At 36.9% G+C, this 22,736-nt stretch overlaps 1 protein-coding gene across 8 annotated transcripts in view; it reads right to left on the reverse strand.

Annotated features, from left to right (window-relative positions):
• CCDC138 (coiled-coil domain containing 138) overlaps positions 1-22,736 on the reverse strand; it is a 134,313-nt gene that overhangs the window by 33,054 nt on the left and 78,523 nt on the right. For 6 of the 8 annotated variants that reach the window (XM_042931835.1, XM_042931828.1, XM_042931831.1 and 3 more), the window contains one exon: positions 9,089-9,265. The exons of the other annotated variants lie outside the window; for them this stretch is intronic. In XM_042931835.1, coding sequence (XP_042787769.1) covers positions 9,089-9,265 — 177 coding nt within the window. The remainder of the gene's footprint in view (positions 1-9,088; positions 9,266-22,736) is intronic. 8 annotated transcript variants of the gene reach the window in all.

Genomic DNA, 22,736 nt, shown 5'->3' on the forward strand with positions numbered 1-22,736 from the left:
TGGATATCATAAATGAGACAGTTATTTTCTTTTGTGATGCAAACAAAATCAGCAGTACAGTATAAGAAAAACATCCCATGACTAAATGTAGTTTATTTTAGTAATCTAAAGATGGTATAAAGTCACCATTTTAATTCCCTCTATTGATCACATGATCCTTTTTTGATATATCAAACTCCATAAATACTAAAAATTCATTTGACAAAATTCAACACGCACTCTGTAGATGAATATTTTCTTAAAATGAGAAGACGTATGTATTTCAACCCAAGCCAGCAACATTTTGCTGAATGAAACAACACTAGGAACATTCTCATTAAAATGAGGACTACTGGGGTGCCTGGGTGGCTCAGTCGGTTAAACTTCCAACTTCGGCTCAGGTCATGATCTCATGGTTGGTGAGTTTGAGCCCCATGTCGGGGTCTGGGCTGACAGCTCAGAGCCTGGAACCTGCTTCAGATTCTGTGTCTCCCTCTCTCAGCCCCTCCCTCATTCATGCTCTCTCTCTCTCAAAAATAAACATAAAAAAATTTTTTTTAATAAATAAAATAAAATGAGGACTATGATGAAAATGTTTGCTACCATTGCCATTATTTTATCATTGTACTAAAGGTGACTGGGTGTCAATGAGACAAGGCAAAATAAAATTATAAAGATTGTTAAGAAAGAGATAAATTATTTACAGATAATATGACTGTATATCTGGAGAAACCAAAAGAATGGAATGAAAACCATTACAAACAATTAGAGAATGCAGATAAACTTTAAATACTCTAAAATAGACTTTCTAAACAAAGGGGGAAAGACAGTTTGTGGAATAAAGGGTGGGTAGCCATCTAGAAAAATAGTTTAATCCATAACACCTCATAGCTTTCACTAAGATAAACTGTAAATAAATCAGAGATCAGTGCGTGTGCATGTACATATGTCAGGTAAGCATTAGAGGGTAGAATAAAATGGAGTAAGGGGGATAAGGAAAGTGCATGGGGCTCAGTTACATAGAACAAAGAAGGACTCTCTGAGGATGTGATATTGGAGCAGGGACCCAAAGGCATGGAGGTAAGCAAGCCTTGCCACTATCTGGGAGCAAAGTATTGCAGGTGGGAGGATCAGCTGCAAAGACCACTGAGGAAGGAGCAAGTCTGACAATTGGTGAAAGTGGTAAGACATGAACTGAAAAAGGCAGCCAGAGGCCAGACTTTAACAGGCCTTGTGGGTCATTTCAAGAATCTCACCTTTTATCTGCAACAAGAAGCTACTTAGGGAGTTCTTACACTTATGTTTTTCAAGGGAGTGACATACACTTTGGTGGAGGCACAGAGAATGCAGTGAGAAGAGTGGCAAGGGGGGAAGCAAGGAAATCAGTGAGAAACTACTGCAGTAGTTCACATAAGATATGATAGTTTGGCATTGGATGGTAGTAAGAATCATAAAAGTACCTGGGGAAAATGAAACAATTCTGAAGATGGCTGGAGATGGATGGCTGCACAACAATGTGAATGTACTTAACACTAACAAACTATATACTTAAAAATGGTTAAGATGGCAAATTTTATGATATATGTATTTTACAATTAAAAAACTATTTCAAAGAAAATGAACTAAAACTGATATGTAAGTGGCATTTTGGAAATGCTTTAGAAAAGAGAAAAAAAAAAACTGCTTTTCACCTGTCCCCGATTAAACTTGAAATAAGATGTCTACAGAGGCAGTCCTCAGCCTCCAAACATTATATCTGGAAACCCCCCAGACTACCTCCTGTAGTTAGACTACTGTGCAACAACCACTGAGAAGCTCAGAAAGCCAAAGTTTCCATGTCAGCAGCGCTGCTGTCTTAGCTGGGCAAATGGGCTACCTTCACCCATTCAATGCACTATACTGAGTAGCAGGTAGATGGATTTAAGAGTAGGGAAAGAAGGAGCAAAGAGCTGAAGTGGTAGGGAGGATGGAGTCACATAAAGAAAAGGGTATGGGGTGTAAGAGCTGCCTGAATTATCCATATCACCATACCCACCTATATACTCAATTCTTACGTCTCTGAACTACGAATTATTAGAAAAAATCATTTTGTAAAACATAAACAACAAAGTAAATGAATAAACAATTTTGTAACTGCCTTTTTGACTTCCCTGTTCTTTTTCTTTTGTTATTTTACCTACTTTTTACTCCATGTCATTCTCACAATCTGATAAATTTTCTTTTGATCCAACAATTCTACTTCCTAGGTATCTATTCTTCTTTCTAGGTATCTATACAATTCAAATAAGCTCCCACATGTGCAAATTTGTTTTTGTATAAAGAAGCACTGTTTGCATTAGTAAAAGCCTAGACAACCCAAATATCTGTGAAAATTAATAAAAGGAAATCTCATTTTGAATGGGGTCAGAAGGCCAGCAGAGGGCGCTCTCATGCCCTAACACTTGTGATCAATTGCAGACCCAACAGAAAGAGATATACCTTGCACATGGATACTACTTTACTAAGCCAGGAGGTGGAAGAAAGGTTTCCTCCTTCCACAGCAAAAGCCCAGCCAAGGAGAAATGGTCACAACTCAGTAAATGAAACGCCCCTTTACTTCCAACTCCCAGTTTACTCAGATGAGCTTTTTGTTTATAACAGCCCTCCCACCCATCCACCCTCCCAACCCCCCAACCACCACCACCACTTTCTTGTATTCAGAGGAGTCCTTTGTTCTCTGGTCTTGCCTGTGGTTTTCTGGTAGCTTGTTTGTTCTGTATTTCAATTCTCTGCTGTTACCAAATAAACCCATTTTTGCTGATAGAATTAACTGGTAGTTTTATTTTTTAAGGTTAACACATCTATCAATGGTCATCTTAAATGAATAAGTTTTCATTGAAGAAACTCTTTATGTACTAATACAAGATCTCTAAGATGTATTTTTCATAACACATATAGTATGCTAACATTATTTTGAAAAAAATGAAGGAGTAAGAACTGGCATGTGTGTGTGTATGTAGAGAGACATGGTACACCTATGAAATAATTTGGAAAAAGCTAGTTAAATTGCTTTCTCAAAGGAAGGAAAAGAAGACTTTTCACTTTTGTACCTTTGAAATGATTAGCTATGTGAATGTGTTTTCTTTTAAACAATAAATGCAGTGTTGAAAAAAATCCTTAAGTTAAATACCCAGAGAACTTTTATTAAAAAAATAAATAAATAAAAATAGTATATTCATTATCTGTACATTTAATTATTTATTTGATTTCTTCTTGGCTTCCTCTATCATACTAATTGGCAGGTGGGATTTTACTCCCTAACATAGACACTGGTTTCTTTTGTTGTCACAAAATATTGAAACAAGTTTCCTCAAGACAGGCTATATATAAAATAAACCTAAACCTGACCAAAAAAGGGCTCATTGTCATCTAGCGTTACACTAGGAAATCCAGGCTTAGATCTAAAAAAAAGAAAAAAAAAAGATTCTCTTATAGTGTCAGACTAGGAAATGGAAACATCATTAAAGCAATTATGCAACTTATAATATAGCTATAAATCTGACAGCATTCAGAGACCACTATCATATGTAGAGCTACATGTGAACATCAACTGACTCTTAAGTAGACTTCAAAAGGTCATGCAAGGGTCTACTAGGTTAGTTCCCTGTGCCACATATCCCTCATGGGGCTGGCCACAAACTACTTGAAAGCTCTTTGACGGTGGGATGGAAGACCAATGAATTGATTTTCTTATCAAATTTCATACAAACTTCCCACAAGAAATGTCTTAATAAATGGTAAAAATAATAAATGAGTATTACATAAATACATAGTACATGAATATAATGAAAATAAGCAAAAATAAGGGCTATTCAGAAATATACCCAAAAAAGGTTCATAATATGACATTCAACAAAGTGGAATAGAAAGGGAAAGCTTCAGGAGTTCTGGGTTTTTTAATTTTTAAGTTTATTTATTTATTGGGGGGCAGGGATGCAGAGAGAAAAGAAGAGAGAATATCAAGCAGGCCCCATGCTGTCAGCACAGGGCCTTATACAAGGCTTGATCTCACAAACTGTAAGATCATGACCTTAGCTGAAACTAACAGACACTTAACCAAATGAGCCACCCAGGATATTCCCAGGGGAATGAAAGTCCCCACGTCTCACTAATGGGCAACAAGGCCCTTCTGAACAAGTGCCAGACCCCATCTTCTGATTCTTCTACTACTCTGCTTCAGCTACACTGACTTCCCTGCTGTGTCTTGAAAATCATACCTAATAACTAATACCTACCCTAACGTCTTTACTCTAGCAGTTCCTGATCCCTAGAATAGTTTCCCGAACCTCTGCATGGCTAACTCACTTACCATTTTTATAATTCTATGATGGTAGTATTATTATCATCCCAAGTATACCAGGAATTTGACAAAAGTCAAGTAGACAAGAAGTTCCACGTTGACAGGGACTTACTTATCTTGTTCTCTGCTGTATCCCTAAGTGCCCCACTCAGTGCCAGGGATAAATGTGCAGTCTACAGACAGATATTTGTTGAATGAAATAAATCTGTATTTTCTAATCTTTCTATAATCAATATGCACTTCTTATAAAACAAAGTATGCATATTATGATTGCAACTATGTAAAAAAACACATATCAGGCAATATGCAAACTATGTGTTATCAAGGTGGTGGAATTAAGAGGGGTGTCAAATTCTTTTAGACTTAAAAAATTATTATATATTCTTCAGTTATTAAAAACAAATCTTCCCATGGTGTTTTGTTATAGAGAACATTCTTTCATTTGAAAGCTTGTAACGGAGAAAACAGGTTATATGCATGAGGGATTCATGACTAGAAACATGGGTGTGTGCATGCTAAGTTGGTACACTGTTGGAAATATCACATATATCATTACATTGAAATTACCCTTGCTTTTATCTCCTTAAGAATAAAAACATAATAGAATGACAGCAAGAAGGGAAGAAATAATATTGCCCAAATCAAGAAAAATCAAACTGCCAATGAAAAATAGCACCAAACTAAAAAATATAAACACATAATTTCTAGATCCATAGAATAAATTTAATGCATGTAGCATAGTCCAAAGTATTTGATAATTCTGTGCTATCTTGATTATATTTTTTACACATATTCACAATTTAAACAGAACTCAAGTATATTTCTTTGCAAAATACCCTAATATTTTCCTGTATTTTGGTATTTTAGACAGATAAACAGAGATTGATACAACTAAATGTACACTAGAATTTAACCATGTTAAACAATGAAAAAGAAAAGAAATACCCAACATCATAAAAATTATTCATGGAAAAAAAGAGAGAAAGTAATATTCATATGAAGTAAATGTAGGTATCTTTGGATAGTAAGACTTTTTCTCTAGCTTGTAGTTTTCCAACTTTGTATTATTTTTGTAATAAAAATAAACTTCAAAAAGTATCTGCAAAATATACTCAAAAACATTATTGCCATTCAAGTGTTAAATGGTAGCATGTTACCTTAGACAAGGCAGTTTTAAGCCACAAAACAGAGTGAACTAAATAATACAAATACAAACTTAAATCCCTCTATTTAAACTAAGTCTGACAAGAAAAGGAAAGTATTCTTTGAAATAAAATAAGACTCAAGTTCTTACCCAGCTAAACCCAGGTAAATGAATAATAGCTTTTAACCACTGACAGGAAAAAGAAAAAAAGAAACCACAAAGTAATTTTCTAAAAGCAACATTACTAAGTTATTATATGATATACACTCACACCCAAAAGAGATATTATCAGAAGCACTCAATCTTAAAAAAAAAAAAGTATTCATAACATGTGTTGAGGTAAATCAATGTACTGATCTCAATTTATACTCAAAGAAATGCATTTTAAAATAGATCTAGGGGTGCCTGGGTGGCTCAATCGGTTAAGTGTTTGACTTTGGCTCAGGTCATGATCTCACAGTCTGTGAGTTTGAGCCCCTCTGTGCTAACAGCTCAGAGCCTGGAGATGCTTCAGGTTCCGTGTCTCCCTCTCTCTCTGCCCCTCCCCGGCTCGTGCTCTCTCTCTCTCAAAAATAAACATACATTTAAAAATTTTAAATAAAATAGATCTAGATTTTAAAAAATGCATTTTACCAGCTTTCAAAAAAAAGTTAATACTTAAATAGCATAACATTTCTCATATCTGAAAAGATGAATCTGGGGGAAGAGCACAAGGGTACAAGAGAAAAACCATCAACTATAGCAATACAAACTATATCGTGGCTTAATATGAAATATCAAGTAGAGATGGAGTATCCTATTGCTCCTCAAATTACTGTGGGTCAGCACCAGTCTGAGATTTCCAATCCAGCATAGAGAATATAACACACTTTAACAAAATACGGTTTAAAATAGTTAAACAAAGAGGCTATTACACTGAAGAGCTCTCATGGTACCCTACCTAAACAAATCAAATTCTAAAGCAGTCAATGTGCTTCAATCTAAGAAAACAAAACCCAAGAAAAACTACTCATCAACAGTCAACTAGATTTTCTCAAATCTAGGAAAATGAACCTCAAGAAAAACTATCATCACGGCCAAATAACTAAATTTTCCCAAACAAAGCAAACATTTAAGTTAAAACCAATTAAATAATTTTTTTTTGTTTTGTTTCCCTGTCTTTTCTATTAAAACCTCTGTCCTAGGCCCCATAGGCAGAGCACATGTTAATCATTTCAGATTTGGTGCTCCCCACTAGAATTGGTGTTTGCTCAAATAAACTATTAAAATTTATCTTTTTACAATACCATTAAAAAACACTAGAAATGAAATAAAACAAACATACAAAATAAGGGTCCAAATGTATTTTTTAAATGTTTATTTATTTATTTTTGCATAAGCAGGGGAGGGACAGAGAGAGGGAGAGAGAGAATCCCAAGCAGGCTCTGCAACAGCGCCGTCAGCGCAGAGCCCAGCACGGCACTCAATCTCACCAACCCTGAGGTCATGACCTGAGCTGAAATTAGGATGGACCTAAGCCAACCAGGCACCTCACAAGTCCAAATGTTTTAAATTATAATTGAGTTTGGCATACAATTAGTAACTTGACAACTACTACACAGGTTTTGAACACTATTTCTATACTAACCTGTGTTAGAGAACCAGTACTAAGCACTTTGAGTACTCCCAGGCTAGAGCTTGGTCCACTGACACCTTCCTCCAGCCTTTCTCCAAAGCCCTAAATGGACACTGAAGGAAGCCATAAGGTTCAGCAAGTACTGCAAACACAACACTTGAAATATGTCATCATATTGGCACAGAGCCCAACACAGGGCTAGAACCCATGAACCATGAGATGAACCAGAGCTGAAGTCGAATGCCTAACCAACTAGGCCACCCAGGCACCCCAAAGGTTTACTCATTTCTAACCTTCCAACAGTTTCCCATCACTAAAAATGACACGTTTTTCTAGCACTCCGCATAAGAAATTGCTTTATTTACTCAATTTGAACAAGAAAGGATAACGCTGGATTTGAGAATAATTTGAAAAAAGGAAAACATGAGTGAATGAACTGAACATCTGTTGACTTTTTATCTACTATATTTCTCCAAATATGAATGTTACAGTGCCATAAAGTCATTTTACCCAAGTAGGCCCACTATTTCATAAAATTATATTTAGTTTTCCTTTGGATGCAAGATTTCATCTCTGTTAGAAATGTTCACACAGAGTTGTTTCTAATAAACAGACATTTGCATCTGGTAAAATTTTTATTCTCTTCATTAAGAAAAATCCTGTGAAACTTAACTGTAAATCTACCCACTTTAAACAAGTAATCTTGGGTGGCTGTGTCTCATTTTACGAATTTTTCATTTTTTGCTCTATACGTTACATTAGTTAATCAAGATACAAAACCCTGAGATTACTTATCTAGGTAGCTAGACACCCAATAGTCAAAAATGGCTAAAAATATTAAATATGTCAGAGAAGACTTGACATTTTGCAGCAGGAAAAAAGCCTCTGGAAAACCTAATCACAGTGCAACAGTAGAATTGTACCTTGTTACATCTAGAATCAGACCTGGTTTCAAGTCTAAGTCCTACCTCTGTCTCACTGTGGAACCATGGACAAGTTACCTAATTTTTCCAGGCCTCAGTTTTTCTATACAGGCCCTTCACAGGGATGTTGTAAAGGAAAAAATGAGAAAGTATACAAAGTAAATTGAAAATGTGAAGCCATACACTGAATGTACCTAGTTAGAAATATAACTATAGTTTATACCCAGCTCTTAGGAATTCGCCCACAAGCAGCATCAAATTCCACAGACTGCTTACTACCACACTGAGCAATGGCTTTCCAGTTTTAGTTTCCACCTTCTGAAAGGCATAAACATTTCATTTTTAGAAGTACTGTAGAAGGAAGAAGGAATAGGGAAGAGGAAAAACTAAAGTGAAAAAGAATTACTGAGGCAAAATGGTTGCTTGTTACAAGTCAAGGGGTTACTTGAGGTTCAAAGAGCAATACCAACAAAAGCAAATGAAAATATTTATGTTCAACATCCCCATATATATCAGGGCTAAATTAGGAACCATCAAAATAGTAAGTTTGAAGAACTTGTTATGCCAATATAAAAACCAAAAAGGTCAAATAAATCCACAGACTACAAATGTTACAAATATGCATGAAAAAGAGTACCCATATATATAGATAAGTGCTCCCCCAACCCCCAAACTCCAACAAAAACAGTAAGGTTGAAGAGGCAATGAGTAGCTTTGTCATTACTCTCACTTTAGATGGAGATACACTTGAACATCTACTCCCTTTGAGCAAACAGAGAATACAGGGTTACATATGTCAGAATGATTAGATGGGAGAACAGACAGAGAAGCTCGAAAACATGACTTAACAATGCAGAATATATCTATATAACTGAAACGACTGAATATTGGAAATTGTACTTAGTGGAAATCTAGACACATAACTCCTAGTAATGTTATTAATGACTCTACTATACAGCTGCCAAAAGTACATTAAACCATTTCTATTATAAAATACAGTATGTCTATGTAGAGTTATACATTCAGAACACATGAGGAGAATAATCTTACTGTCCTTTCTTTGTGTATCTAAAAACTTTAAAACTTACTAGATTCCACTGTCATCTGAAGCAAACTATCAATGACATTGGAGAGGAGTCCTTTACTGGATATTCTTAGATGATTTAGTATTACTGGAACAGCTTGATACTCCAAAAACAAGATTTTTCCTTCATCTGTCTTCAAGTCTAAACACAGAGAATCAAACGCCTGAGCCAGGTAGTCAGCTGAAAAAAAATACATAAAATCAACTGCTGTTATCAGTCAGGGGTGTAGTTGGTAATCAAAAAAAATAAAAGAAAATAAAAAGAAAATACCATCACTTAAATTCAAAAGGGAAAAAATAGATTTGAGGAGGGGAAGATGGCGGCATAGGAGGACGCTGGGCTCACCGCGTCCTGCTGATCACTTAGATTCCACCTACACCTGACTAAATAACCCAGAAAACCGCCAAAAGACTAGCAGAACGGATTCTCTGGAGCCAAGAGCAGACGAGAGGCCCACGGAAGAGGGTAGAAGGGCGGAGAGGCGGTGCACTCTACACAGACTGGCGGGAGGGAGCCGGGGTGGAGGGGCAGCCCTCCAGCCAAGCAGAGGCCCCGAGTCTGGCTTGCAAAAGCAGAGGGGCCGGACGGAGTATGTTCGGACAGCAAGCGGGACTTAACATCTGCTCCGAGAGCCGGAGGGCTGGAGGACAACAGGAGGGAGAGTTGTTGAGCCCCGGACAACAGAGCTCAGCTTGGCTGGGAACAGAGGCGCTCGCCAGTGCCATCTCCCTCACCCATCTCCCAGCCAAAATCCCAAAGGGAACCAGTTCCTGCCAGGGAACTTGCTTGCACCTCACAAACACCCAACGTTGTGCTTCTGCGGATCCATCCGTTGGGTCTCACTCCCTCCCAGTGCCGCAGGGCCCCTCCCGAAGCAGATCACCAAAGGATAAACGAGCTGAGCCTGCCCCTCCCGCCCCTGTGCACCTTGCCGATCCACCCCAGCTAATACACCAGATCCCCAGAACCACAAGCCTGGCAGTGTGCAAGTAGCCCAGAAGGGCCACGCCACCCCACAGTGAATCCCACCCCTAGGAGAGGGGAAGAGACGGCACACACCAGTCTGACTGTGGCCCCAGCAGTGGGCTGGGGGCAGACATCAGGTCTGACTGCTGCCCCACCTACTAATGCAAGTTACTCAAGACAGCACAGGGGAAGTGCCCTGCAGTTCCGCACCATTCCAGGGACTATCCAAAATGACAAAACGGAAGAATTCCCCTCAAAAGAATCTCCAGGAAATAACAACAGCTAACGAACTGATCAAAAAGGATTTAAACAATATAACAGAAAGTGAATTTAGAATAATAGTCATGAAATTAATCGCTGGGCTTGAAAACAGTATAGAGGACAACAGAGAATCTCTTGCTACAGAGATCAAGGGACTAAGGAACAGCCAGGAGGAGCTAAAAAATGCTATTAATGAGCTGCAAAATAAAATGGAGGTGACCACAGCTCGGATTGAAGAGGCAGAGGAGAGAATAGGTGAACTAGAAGATAAAATTATGGCAAAACAGGAAGCTGAGAAAAAGAGAGAGAAAAAATTCCAGGAGAATGAGGGGAGAGTTAGAGAACTAAGTGATGCACTAAAGAGAAATAATCTATGCATAATTGGTATTCCAGAGGAGGAAGAGAGAGGGAAAGGTGCTGAAGGTGTACTTGAAGAAATCATAGCTGAGAACTTCCCTGATATGGGGAGAGAAAAAAGCATTGAAATCCAAGAGGCACAGAGAACTCCCTCCAGACGTAACTTGAATCGATCTTCTGCACAACATATCATAGTGAAACTGGCAAAATACAAGGATAAAGAGAAAATTCTGAAAGCAGCTAGGGATAAACGTGCTCTAACATATAAAGGGAGACCTATAAGACTCGTGACCGATCTTTCTACTGAAACTAGGCAGGCCAGAAAGGAATGGGAGGAAATATTTAATGTGATGAACAGAAAAATATGCAGCCGAGAATCCTTTATCCAGCAAGTCTGTCATTCAGAATGGAAGGAGAGATAAAGGTCTTCCCAAACAAAAACTGAAGGAATTCGTCACCACTAAACCAGCCCTAGAAGAGATCCTAAGGGGGATCCTGTGAGACAAAGTACCAGAGATATTGCTACAAGTATGAAACCTACAGACATCACAATGACTCTAAACCCATATCTTTCTATAATAACACTGAATGTAAATGGGCTAAATGCGCCAACCAAAACACATAGGGTATCAGAATGGATAAAAAAAACAAGACCCATCTATTTGCTGTCTACAAGAGACTCATTTTAGACCAGAGGACACCTTCAGATTGAAAGTGAGGGGAGGAGGGCGCCTGGGTGGCTCAGTCGGTTAAACGTCCGACTTCGGCTCAGGTCATGATCTCACGGTCTGTGAGCTCGAGCCTCGCGTCAGGCTCTGTGCTGACAGCTCAGAGCCTGGAGACTGTTTCAGATTCTGTGTCTCCCTCTCTCTCTGCCCCTCCCCTGTTCACGCTCTGTCTCCCTCCGTCTCAAAAATAAATAAACGTTAAAAAAAAAATTAAAAAAAAAAAAAAGAGAAAGTGAGGGGAGGGAGAACTATCATACTACTGGAAGTCAAAAGAAAGCTGGAGTAGCCATACTTATATCAGACAAACTAGACTTTAAATTAAAGGCTGTAACAAGAGATGAAGAAGGGCATTATACAATAATTACAGGGTCTATTCATGAAGAAGAACTAACAATTATAAATGTCTATGCACTAACTACGGGAGCCCCCAAATATATAAAACAATTACTCACAAACATAAGCAACCTTATTGATAAGATGCGGTAATTGCAGGGGACTTTAACACTCCACTTACAGCAATGGATAGATCATCTAGACACACGGTCAATAAAGAAACAAGGGCCCTGAATGATACATTGGATCAGATGGACTTGACAGATATATTTAGAACTCTGCATCCCAAAGCAACAGAATATACTTTCTTCTCGAGTGCACATGGAACATTCTCCAAGATAGATCACATACTGGGTCACAAAACAGTATACAAGAATTGAGATCATACCATGCATCCTTTCAGACCACAATGCAATGAAGCTTGAAATCAACCACAGGAAAAAGTCTGGAAAACCTCCAAAAGCATGGAGGTTAAAGAACACCCTACTAAAGAATGAATAGGTCAACCAGGCAATTAGAGAAGAAATTAAAAAATATATGGAAACAAACGAAAATGAAAATACAACAATCCAAACGCTTTGGGATGCAGCAAAGGCAGTCCTGAGAGGAAAATACATTGCAATCCAGGCCTATCTCAAGAAACAAGAAAAATCCCAAATACAAAATCTAACAGCACACCTAAAGGAAATAGAAGTTGAACAGCAAAGACAGCCTAAACCCAGCAGAAGAAGAGAAATTAAATAAAGATCAGAGCAGAAATAAACAATATAGAATCTAAAAAAACTGTAGAGCAGATCAATGAAACCAAGAGTTGGTTTTTTTGAAAAAATAAACAAAATTGATAAACCTCTAGCCAGGCTTCTCAAAAAGAAAAGGGAGATGACCCAAATAGATAAAATCATGAATGAAAATGGAATTATTACAACCAGTCCCTCAGAGATACAAGCAATTATCAGGGAATACTATGAAAAATTATATGCCAACAAACTGGACAACCTGGAAGAAATGGACAAGTTCCTAAACACCCACAATTCCAAAACTCAATCAGGAGGAAATAGAAAGCTTGAACAGACCCATAACCAGTGAAGAAATTGAATCAGTCATCAAAAATCTCCCAACAAATAAGAGTCCAGGACCAGATGGCTTCCCAGGGGAGTTCTACCAGACGTTTAAAACAGAGATAATACCTATCCTTCTCAAGCTATTCCAAGAAATAGAAAGGGAAGGAAAACTTCCAGACTCATTCTATGAAGCCAGTATTACTTTGATTCCTAAACCAGACAGAGACCCAGTAAAAAAAGAGAACTACAGGCCAATATCCCTGATGAATATGGATGCAAAAATTCTCAATAAGATACTAGCAAATAGAAGTCAACAGCATATAAAAAGAATTATTCACCATGATCAAGTGGGATTCATTCCTGGGCTGCAGGGCTGGTTCAACATTCGCAAATTGATCAACGTGATACATCACATTAAAAAGAAAAGAGAAGAACCATATGATCCTGTCAATCGATGCAGAAAAGGCCTTTGACAAAATTCAGCAACCTTTCTTAATAAAAACCCTCGAGAAAGTCGGGATAGAAGGAACATACTCAAAGATCATAAAAGCCATTTATGAAAAGCCCACAGCTAACATCATCCTTAATGGGGAAAACTGAGAGCTTTTTCCCTGAGATCAGGAACACAACAGGGATGTCCACTCTCACCGCTGCTGTTTAACATAGCGTTGGAAGTGCTAGCATAAGCAATCAGACAACAAAAGGAAATCAAAGGCATCAAAATTGGCAAAGATGAAGTCAAGCTTTCGCTTTTTGCAGATGACATGATATTATTATACATGGAAAATCCGATAGACTCCACCAAAAGTCTGCTAGACCTGATACATGAATTCAGCAAAGTTGCAGGATACAAAATCAATGTACAGAAATCAGTTGCATTCTTATACACTAACAATGAAGCAACAGAAAGACAAATAAAGAAACTGATCCCATTCACAATTACACCAAGAAGCATAAAATACCTAGGGATAAATCTAACCAAAGATGTAAAAGATCTGTATGCTGAAAACTATAGAAAGTTTATGAAGGAAATTGAAGAAGATATAAAGAAATGGAAAAACATTCCGTGCTCATGGATTGGAAGAATAAATATTGTCAAAATGTCAATACTACCCAAAGCTATCTACACATTCAGTGCAATCCCAATCAAAATTGCACCAGCATTCTTCTCGAAACTAGAACAAGCAACCCTAAAATTCATATGGAACCACAAATGACCCCGAATAGCCAAAGCAATTTTGAAGAAGACCAAAGCAGGAGGCATCACAATCCCAGACTTTGGCCTCTACTACAAAGCTATAATCATCAAGACAGCATGGTATTGGCACAAAAACAGACACATAGACCAATGCAATAGAATACAAACCCCAGAACTAGACCCACAAAAGCATGGCCAACTAATCTTTGACAAAGCAGGAAAGAACATCCAATGGAAAAAAGACAGTCTCTTTAACAAATGGTGCTGGGAGAACTGGACAGCAACATGCAGAAGATTGAAACTAGACCACTTTCTCACACCATTCACAAAAATAAACTCAAAATGGATAAAGGACCTGAATGTGAGACAGGAAACCGTCAAAACCCTAGAGGAGAAAGCAGGAAAAGACCTCTCTGACCTCAGCCGTAGCAATCTCTTACTTGACACATCTCCAAAGGCAAGGGAAGTAAAAGCAAAAATGAACTACTGGGACCTCATGAAGATAAAAAGCTTCTGCACAGCAAAGGAAACAACCAACAAGACTAAAAGGCAACCAACGGAACGGGAAAAGATATTTGCAAATGACATATCGGACAAAGGGCTAGTATCCAAAAGCTATAAAGAGCTCACCCAACTCCACACCTGAAAAACAAATAATCCCGTGAAGAAATGGGCAGAAAACATGAATAGACACTTCTCTAAAGAAGACATCCGGATGGCTAACAGGCAAATGAAAAGATGATCAACGTTGCTCCTCATCAGGGAAATACAAATCAAAACCACACTCAGGTATCACCTCACGCCAGTTAGAGTGGCCAAAATGAACAAATCAGGAGACTATAGATGCTGGAGAGGATGTGGACAAACGGAACCCTCTTGAACTGTTGGTGGGAATGCAAACTGGTGCAGCCGCTCTAGAAAACCATGTGGAGGTTCCTCAAAAAATTAAAAATAGACCTACCCTATGACCCAGCAGTAGCACTGCTAGGAATTTACCCAAGGGATACAGGAGTACTGATGCATAGGGGCACTTGTACCCCAATGTTTATAGCAGCACTCTCAATAGCCAAATTATGGAAAGAGCCTAAATGTCCATCAACTGATGAATGGATAAAGAAATTGTGGTTTATATACACAATGGAGTACTACGTGGCAATGAGAAAAAATGAAATATGGCCCTTTGTAGCAACGTGGATGGAACTGGAGAGTGTTATGCTAAGTGAAATAAGCCATACAGAGAAAGACAGATACCATATGATTTCACTCTTATGTGGATCCTGAGAAACTTAACAGAAACCCATGGGGGAGGGGAAGGAAATAAAAAAGAGGTTAGAGTGGGAGAGAGCCAAAGAATAAGAGACTCTTAAAAACTGAGAACAAACTGAGGGTTGATGGGGGGTGTGAGGGAGGGGAGGGTGGGTGATGGGTATTGAGGAGGGCATCTTTTGGGATGAGCACTGGGTGTTGTATAGAAACCAATTTGACAATAAATTACAAAAAAAAAAAAAAAGAACGAAAATGGATATTTGGAAAAAAAAAAAGGGGGGGGGGGAACAATAATTCAATGACCAGAGATTGCTGCTAAATTTAGAATCAGTTAGGATTCAAATGCTTCAAAGGAAGAAAAAAGAGGAATTACACTATGATAGGGTAAATTTCCTTCATATTTTAACACTGAATTAATAATATCTATTTCTTTTTATTATAACAGCTGATGTTTAATAGTAAACACCACAAGTAATGTTTATTTTCAATATCTGATAACTACCATATGCTTCCAAATCTTAAAACAGAGCCCTATGTGGGGCTCAAACTCAAGACCTGTGAGATCATGACCTGATCCGAAGTCAGACATTCAACCGACTGAGCCACTCAAGTGTCCCTAGAGATTGTGGTTTTTATCGCTATGTATTTACTTACTTCAAAATGTAACTTTATGCAAACTTTTAAAGGACTAATTTTGTCTCTTAATAAAGATTAAACAGCCACTGAAAGACTTCAGAAGACTGAATATGCTTTGGTGTTTTACTTTTTTGTGATATACCTGCCATTAACACAGTAAAGTTTTCTCAAGGCCAATATTATGATGACACCCACTAGATCAGACTCCCTGGAACTCTCCTAAAGATGTTCTACAGATGACTGGGAAGCTTGCAAAGCCAGAACTGAGACTAATTTAACTAGAATCAATGCAAATGAGATAGTAAGATACTTATATTGTTATACTCCAATACACCAAACAACCCAATCAGTACTCTTACAACAATTTTACATTGCACTTTTAAATGTATAAGAATATTTCAGTTTCCTAAACTCAATATACTATTGAAAGAAAAAAAAACTGTTCATGCTGTTCAAATACTAGTGAGTTTTCTCCTGAGATTTGTTTAAAGAAGGCTCAAGAGTACTTTGAAAATATGAACAGAAAATATGACAGAATCTATCCATTAAAATTTACTGTCTTCGGGGCACCTGGGTATCTCAGTTGGTTGAACATCCGACTTTGGCTCAGATCATGACCTGGTTTTGAGTGCAAGCCCCACATAGAGCTCGCTGCTGTCAGCTCAAGGCTCACTTTAGAGCCTCTGTCCCTCTCGCTCTGTCCCTCCCCCACTTATTCTCTCTTTTTTTTCTCTCTCTCAGAGATAAACATTTAAAAAAATTTACTGTCTTCTGGCTGATGTGTTACATTTCATATTTGCTGCATCAGTTTACATACACTAAAGATGTAATTTAAGATCCTAATTATTAAGAATAAGAAGCTGAGGATAACCTGTGTGAAATACCTATGAAAGAATTAAAATACATACACATTAAAATACATATGAAAGAATTTTGAGAAATTAAAATCTGTGCCTCTAGATCAATTTATAGTACACTCTATTCTTCCTTTCAGTAGAATTTAATTCAAGGAACACTGCCATTATTGTACTTAATTTTTGTAATTTAACAAAATAAAACACTGCAAATTACTGTGTATTTAGGTTAAGCAAAGTTGCTAGATTCTGTTCATATTTGTCTTATTTAGTAACCTACCATTATTTAGCAAAAACTCAGGCAGAAGAGTACAGATGAATCCTGAACTCAATTCTTCACAAAAACAGAAGTTTTTATCATAGTGCCACCTACTGTATTTGACACAGACTTCACTTCTCATTAATACATCATCTGAGATTAAATAGGCTAAACGCTACATGATGCAGCAAATTCGTAAACTTAAAAAATTGTCCTTTATGAATTTGGGGAGAGGAATGGTATTTGGTTATATTTAAAAAAAATTTTTTTAAATGTTTATTTATTTTCGAAGGAGAGAAAGACAGAGCGTGAGCAGGGGCATGGCTCAAACTCACAAGCCGAGAGAGCATGACCCAAGCCAAAGTTGGACACTTAACCAACGAGTCACCCAGGCGCTCCTATTTGGTTATATTTTTTAAGTTGCCTTAAGTGAAAATTAAATTCTTATTTTAATTTCCCTAATAGTGAAGATTGTCTAAAATCAAGAAAAAATTAACTTTAAGAGTATTTAAAGAAATTTGAGTTATCAATTGTACCAAAGCTGGTTGTTGTCTTAAGTAAGCAACTAAGTATTTGGTGGTTTATTATGAACCAACAGAAATCTAATGCAGTCTAATAGACCTCAATTCTGATCTCAAGTAAAACCAACTCTTAGATGTTAAACAAAAATGTTTATGATGATGATAGCAGCTAACACTTACTATATGCCAGACTCTTTACTAAACCTTCATATTAATTCTCATTTGCTCTTCAAAAAATTGTGGTGAAACACAGAAAAGGGACATGCCCAATGTCACATAGCTGGTGATGGGACTGAGACCCAAATGTTAGTTATCTGACTGCAAAACTGAAGTTCTTAACTACTACACTGTTCCTGTTATCTGAGAATGGCAATAATGCCTTACATTTCTTTGGGCCTAAGGTATAAATAACTACATAGTTTATAAATATATAAATCTGCATAAGTATAATAAATATGCATAATATATAAATCTGCCAAGTGTTGAGAAGGGCAGTACAGCAGAACTAGCTCTGATGCACACAACTAAACAGAAGAGAGAGTATATTTAATTAGTAAGACCAGAAATTTGTCCCTAAAATAGTTCTATCAGGTAAGATTCTTTTTTTATATATGTTTTTTAAATGTTTAGTTTTGAGAGAGAGAGAGAAAGAGAAACAGAGAGAGACAGAGTGAGAGCGGGGGAGGGGGAGAGAGAGGGAGACCCAGAATCTAAAGCAGGCTTCAGGCTCTGAGCTGTCAGCACAGAGCCCAAGGCAGGGCTCGAAACCATGAAGATCCTGACCTGAGCCAAAACTGGATGCTTAACTATCAGGTAAGATTCTTACTACCGCTTTCAGTTCTCATATCTTTATACTGATGAAACTAATGTGTACCGCAAGTTTTATTAATTAAAATGTTTTACATTGATTCCCACATTGGCATACTTAAATCTGTTAATGACACACAACATTCTACTGTCCTCATGATGATATTGTTAAAGGCCTGATTACTTAGGGTCAAGAAAAGATCTGGGTCCCTTACAAGTGCCTGACCCTCCATTTGCTCTTCTGTAAAAATGACAATACTGTCTATTTCCTAAGGTTACTGCTAGGAAAAAAATTGAAAAAAATGAATGATTACAAAAATGCCAACAACAGTACAAGAACTTATGTCCTTCACTACTTTAATTGTGGATTTGTCAATTATTTATCCTTTATCATTATTACAAACAGCACATTAACCCCTTTGAACTTTTTCCCTTTTGAATTATTTCCTTGCAGTAAATCTTATTAAAGGTTATGATACATTTTGGTGACTCCTATAAGCAGAATGCACTTCAGAAATGGTTAAGTTACAATACAATCAAAATTGTACCTGTTTCGACTCTTAACTATAGAGAACAAACTGATGGTTACCAAAGGGGAGGTGGGTGGGGGGATGGGTGAAATAGGTGATGAGAATTAAGGAGTGCACTTGTCTTTTGAGCACTGGGTGATGTATGGAAGTGTTGAATCACTGTATTGTACACCTGAAACTAATAGAACACTGTATTTTAACTAACTGGAATTAAAATAAAAAGTTAGGGGCGGCTGGGTGGCTCAGTTGGTTAAGCATCCAACTTCAGCTCAGGTCATGGTCTTCCGGTTGGTGGGTTTGAGCCCTGCATCAGGCTCTGTGCTGACAGCTCAGACCCTATAGCCTGCTTCAGATTCTGTCTCCCTCTCTATCTGTCCCTCCCCAGCTTGTGCTCTCTCCCAAAAATTAACTTAACGGGCACCTGGGTGGCTCAGTTGGTTAAGCATCCAACTCCAGCTCAGGTCATGATCTTGTGGTTCATGAGTTTAAGCCCCACACCAGGCTCTGTACTGACAGCTCAGAGACTGTAGCCTGCTTCAGATTCTGTGTCTCCCTCTCTCTCTGCCCCTCCCCTGCTCGTGCTCTGTGTCTCTCTCTCTCTCTCTCTCTCTCTCAAAAATGAATAAAGATGAAAAAATAATAAACTTTAAAAAATTATATAAAAAATAAAAACTTAAAAAACCCATATTTCTCAAGACAGTTTTGATTTTATATTTAAATTGTAATATTTATGTAAATATTACATATTAATCTTACAAGTGAACTATTGTATTGTAATTTGAAGTGCTGCATATTGAAATACTGTATTATTAAAGTCAAATATACATGCATTTTACCAATATACTTTTAGCTGGCAATGACTAAAATTGTACCTATTTCTTCTCAGCAATACATTATATTCAATCATTTTATTTTTCTGAGTGTAATGGAGAGGTTATATCTTACAGTTATATTTTATTTCAGAGAATCAGTGTAGCACAGTAAGAATGCAGACTTACCCTCTTTATGTCTCAATTTTCTCATTTATAAAATTGAGATGTTAATACTGACATCTCATAACCTTGTTATAAGGATTAAATGAGTTACTATATGTAAAGTGCTTAGCCTGTAACATAGTAAGTGCTATGTAAGTATTATTATTTCTTTGATTGTCTCAGGAGCACTTGATCTTAGGAAGTCACACAAAGGGTCAAGAGGGTGGGCTCTAGAAATGGAGAGAGGTGAGCTGAACCAGACTCTGTCAAATACTGGCTGTGTGGCCGTGACACAATTATCTAACCTCTATAAACTAGTAACAACTAATATGGGAACAATAATATTCAGAGACAATCTATAAAGGGCTTAGCATTATAGAGTTAATCACACCCAGTATTATTATCTTTTTGAACAACATATTTGCACTATCCAGTCAATGGAAACCAAGTATCTTACAGATCTATATATATTTGGGTACCAAGTATTTAATATTATGTATATTAACCAACACATTTATCTGTTTTTGTCTTTTTATACTAAATTTATAAATCTTGTAAGGGATACTTTTCTTTTATAAATAGCAAATAATCTTCTTACCAGAGTTAAGACAAGTATTCTAGGTTTTTCCTATGTGTAAATTTTTAGTTCTCCCAAAGTTTGCTGTAGCACACCATAAGACAGGTATATCTTTTATTTTGCCCTATACTTATAATCATTTCTCCTAATTGTATTTAATACATGTCATCTCTTTCCTTTTCTGGTTCTTCTACCTGGCTTGCTTTGCTGATCCACCAGCTGCCTTTCAACCCTCAGCCTACTGAACCTGTAGAGCACCAGACAATGAAGACAAAAACCACAAGATCAAAAAGAAATAGTTCATCAGCTCTAGAATAGGATACCGATGTGAATTTCACCTTTCAGCCACTCACTTTTCTCAACATTAATTTTCTCTCCTTGAAAGTGTTCTTCAGGATAATGTTAACCTTCATAAGGCATTACACTGGTGCTTTATAAACTGTAGGACAGTGTTTCCCAAGTTGTTCTCAGAAAATTAGTGCTATATATCACTCTTCCGAAAGGATTTGGAGATTAAATAAGTTTGGGAAATATTGCATATAATATATTTGAGTTTTAGTGACTCAGAAAGCCCACTGGTAATGAAATTAAAGTATTGGCATTATTAAACTTTAGTTATCCTCAAATTTCTCAAAGGTTTTTAACTACAGACCACAACTCTCTGTTTTTTGAGTCACATCTATTATTTAACCCACAGAGCTGCTTTTCCATGACACAGACTGCTATGATGTTCTAGGAAAACATGCAGATGTCTTTTAAAGTAATAATCGAAGTATCTGGGGCCCTCTGTAGGTTCTCACTCTACTTCCCATGGAAGTTTGCACAGTTCTTAAATCTCTCAAAACTTCCACTGGAAAAATAATTTTTAATTTCAAAAAATGAATTCTGAACTATACACCTAGAAAAATGGTATAAAAGATGCATATGTTAGGGCACCTGGGTGGCTCAGCGTCTGACTTTGGCTCAAGTCATGATCTCATGGTTATGGGTTCAAGCCCCACACTGGGCTCTCTGCTGTCAGCGCTGAGACTGCTTCAGATCCTCTGTCTCCTCCTCTGCCCCTCCCTAGCTCATGTACTCACTCTCTCTTTCTCTAAGATAAACATTAAAAAAAAAAAAAAAAAAGATTATTTCCACATAGACCTAGCAGCTCTTAATATTTTGCCATAAACACTTCTATTAAAAAAGAAATAAACTGTTATAGAAAAAAGTGAACTGAACAAAAACTAACCCCAGATGTGTTTGTCACAAATGGAAAATTAGGGATAGTTTTACAACTTTAGGAAAACATATTTGTTGCTTTATGTGCTTTGTCAGTTAATCAAAATTAGGAGAGAATCATGGGTGGTAAGTTTTATACACCATAAGGCAATATATAACTTTTTTTAAAAAGTTTATTTATCTTTGAGAGAGACAGAGACAGAATGCAAGTGAGTTAGGGGCAGAGAGAGAGGGAGACACAGAATCTGAAGCAGGATCCAGGCTCTGAGCTGTCAGCACAGAGCCCAATGCAGGGCTCAAACTCACAAGCTGTGAGATCATGACCTGAGCCGAAGTCGGATGCTCAACCGACTGAGCTATTGATTAGATTTTTAATAACATACCCAACTTATTTTCAGTTAATCATACTCATTCTGCCTGTTTTGTAATGACTTAACTGATTTTTGAATTTTGATTCCAGCTCTCAAATCTTGTCTGATGCCAAATTAGACGTAACAGATTATTTTCAATCATCAATTTATATACAAATACTTCTGGAATCTCCTATGGGATTCTTAAAAACAGCTTTAAGATATATTTCTAAGTGAATTCTGAGTGATTTCTCAGATATTTCTTTAAAAAAATTTTTTAAACCATTTCAGAATCAGAAAAAACATCTAAACAAATAATTTTTCAAATTAAACAAACAGCATAAATTGTGTATTCACACATTTAGATGAAAGATAATAAACTTATACAGTTCTTAGTTTCTTAAAATAAATTAATGGGAGTTTTGTCTAATTTTTCAACTTTCATTTTATATACTAAAGATTATACTTAAAAATATACACACTTTTCAGAAGTTATTAGCTTAGAAATTGGACAAAACTCATAACAAAAACAAGACAGTTATGAGGTGACAAGGATGGACAAGAGATACCATAATGTGAATTCTGGCTAGAAATTTTATTACCAAGTAACACACAAAGCTTAAAATTCACCACATATTGTGCCAGTATGAATGAATTGTAAACACACTGTTAACTAAAAATGGTTAACCATGTAGAAAAACATGGTATAATCTCTGTATGTTTTTCAAAGAAGATAAACCAAAAGTAATGTT

This window comes from Panthera leo, chromosome A3 (genome assembly GCF_018350215.1).
Source record: "Panthera leo isolate Ple1 chromosome A3, P.leo_Ple1_pat1.1, whole genome shotgun sequence".
Taxonomy (NCBI): Eukaryota; Metazoa; Chordata; class Mammalia; order Carnivora; family Felidae; genus Panthera; species Panthera leo.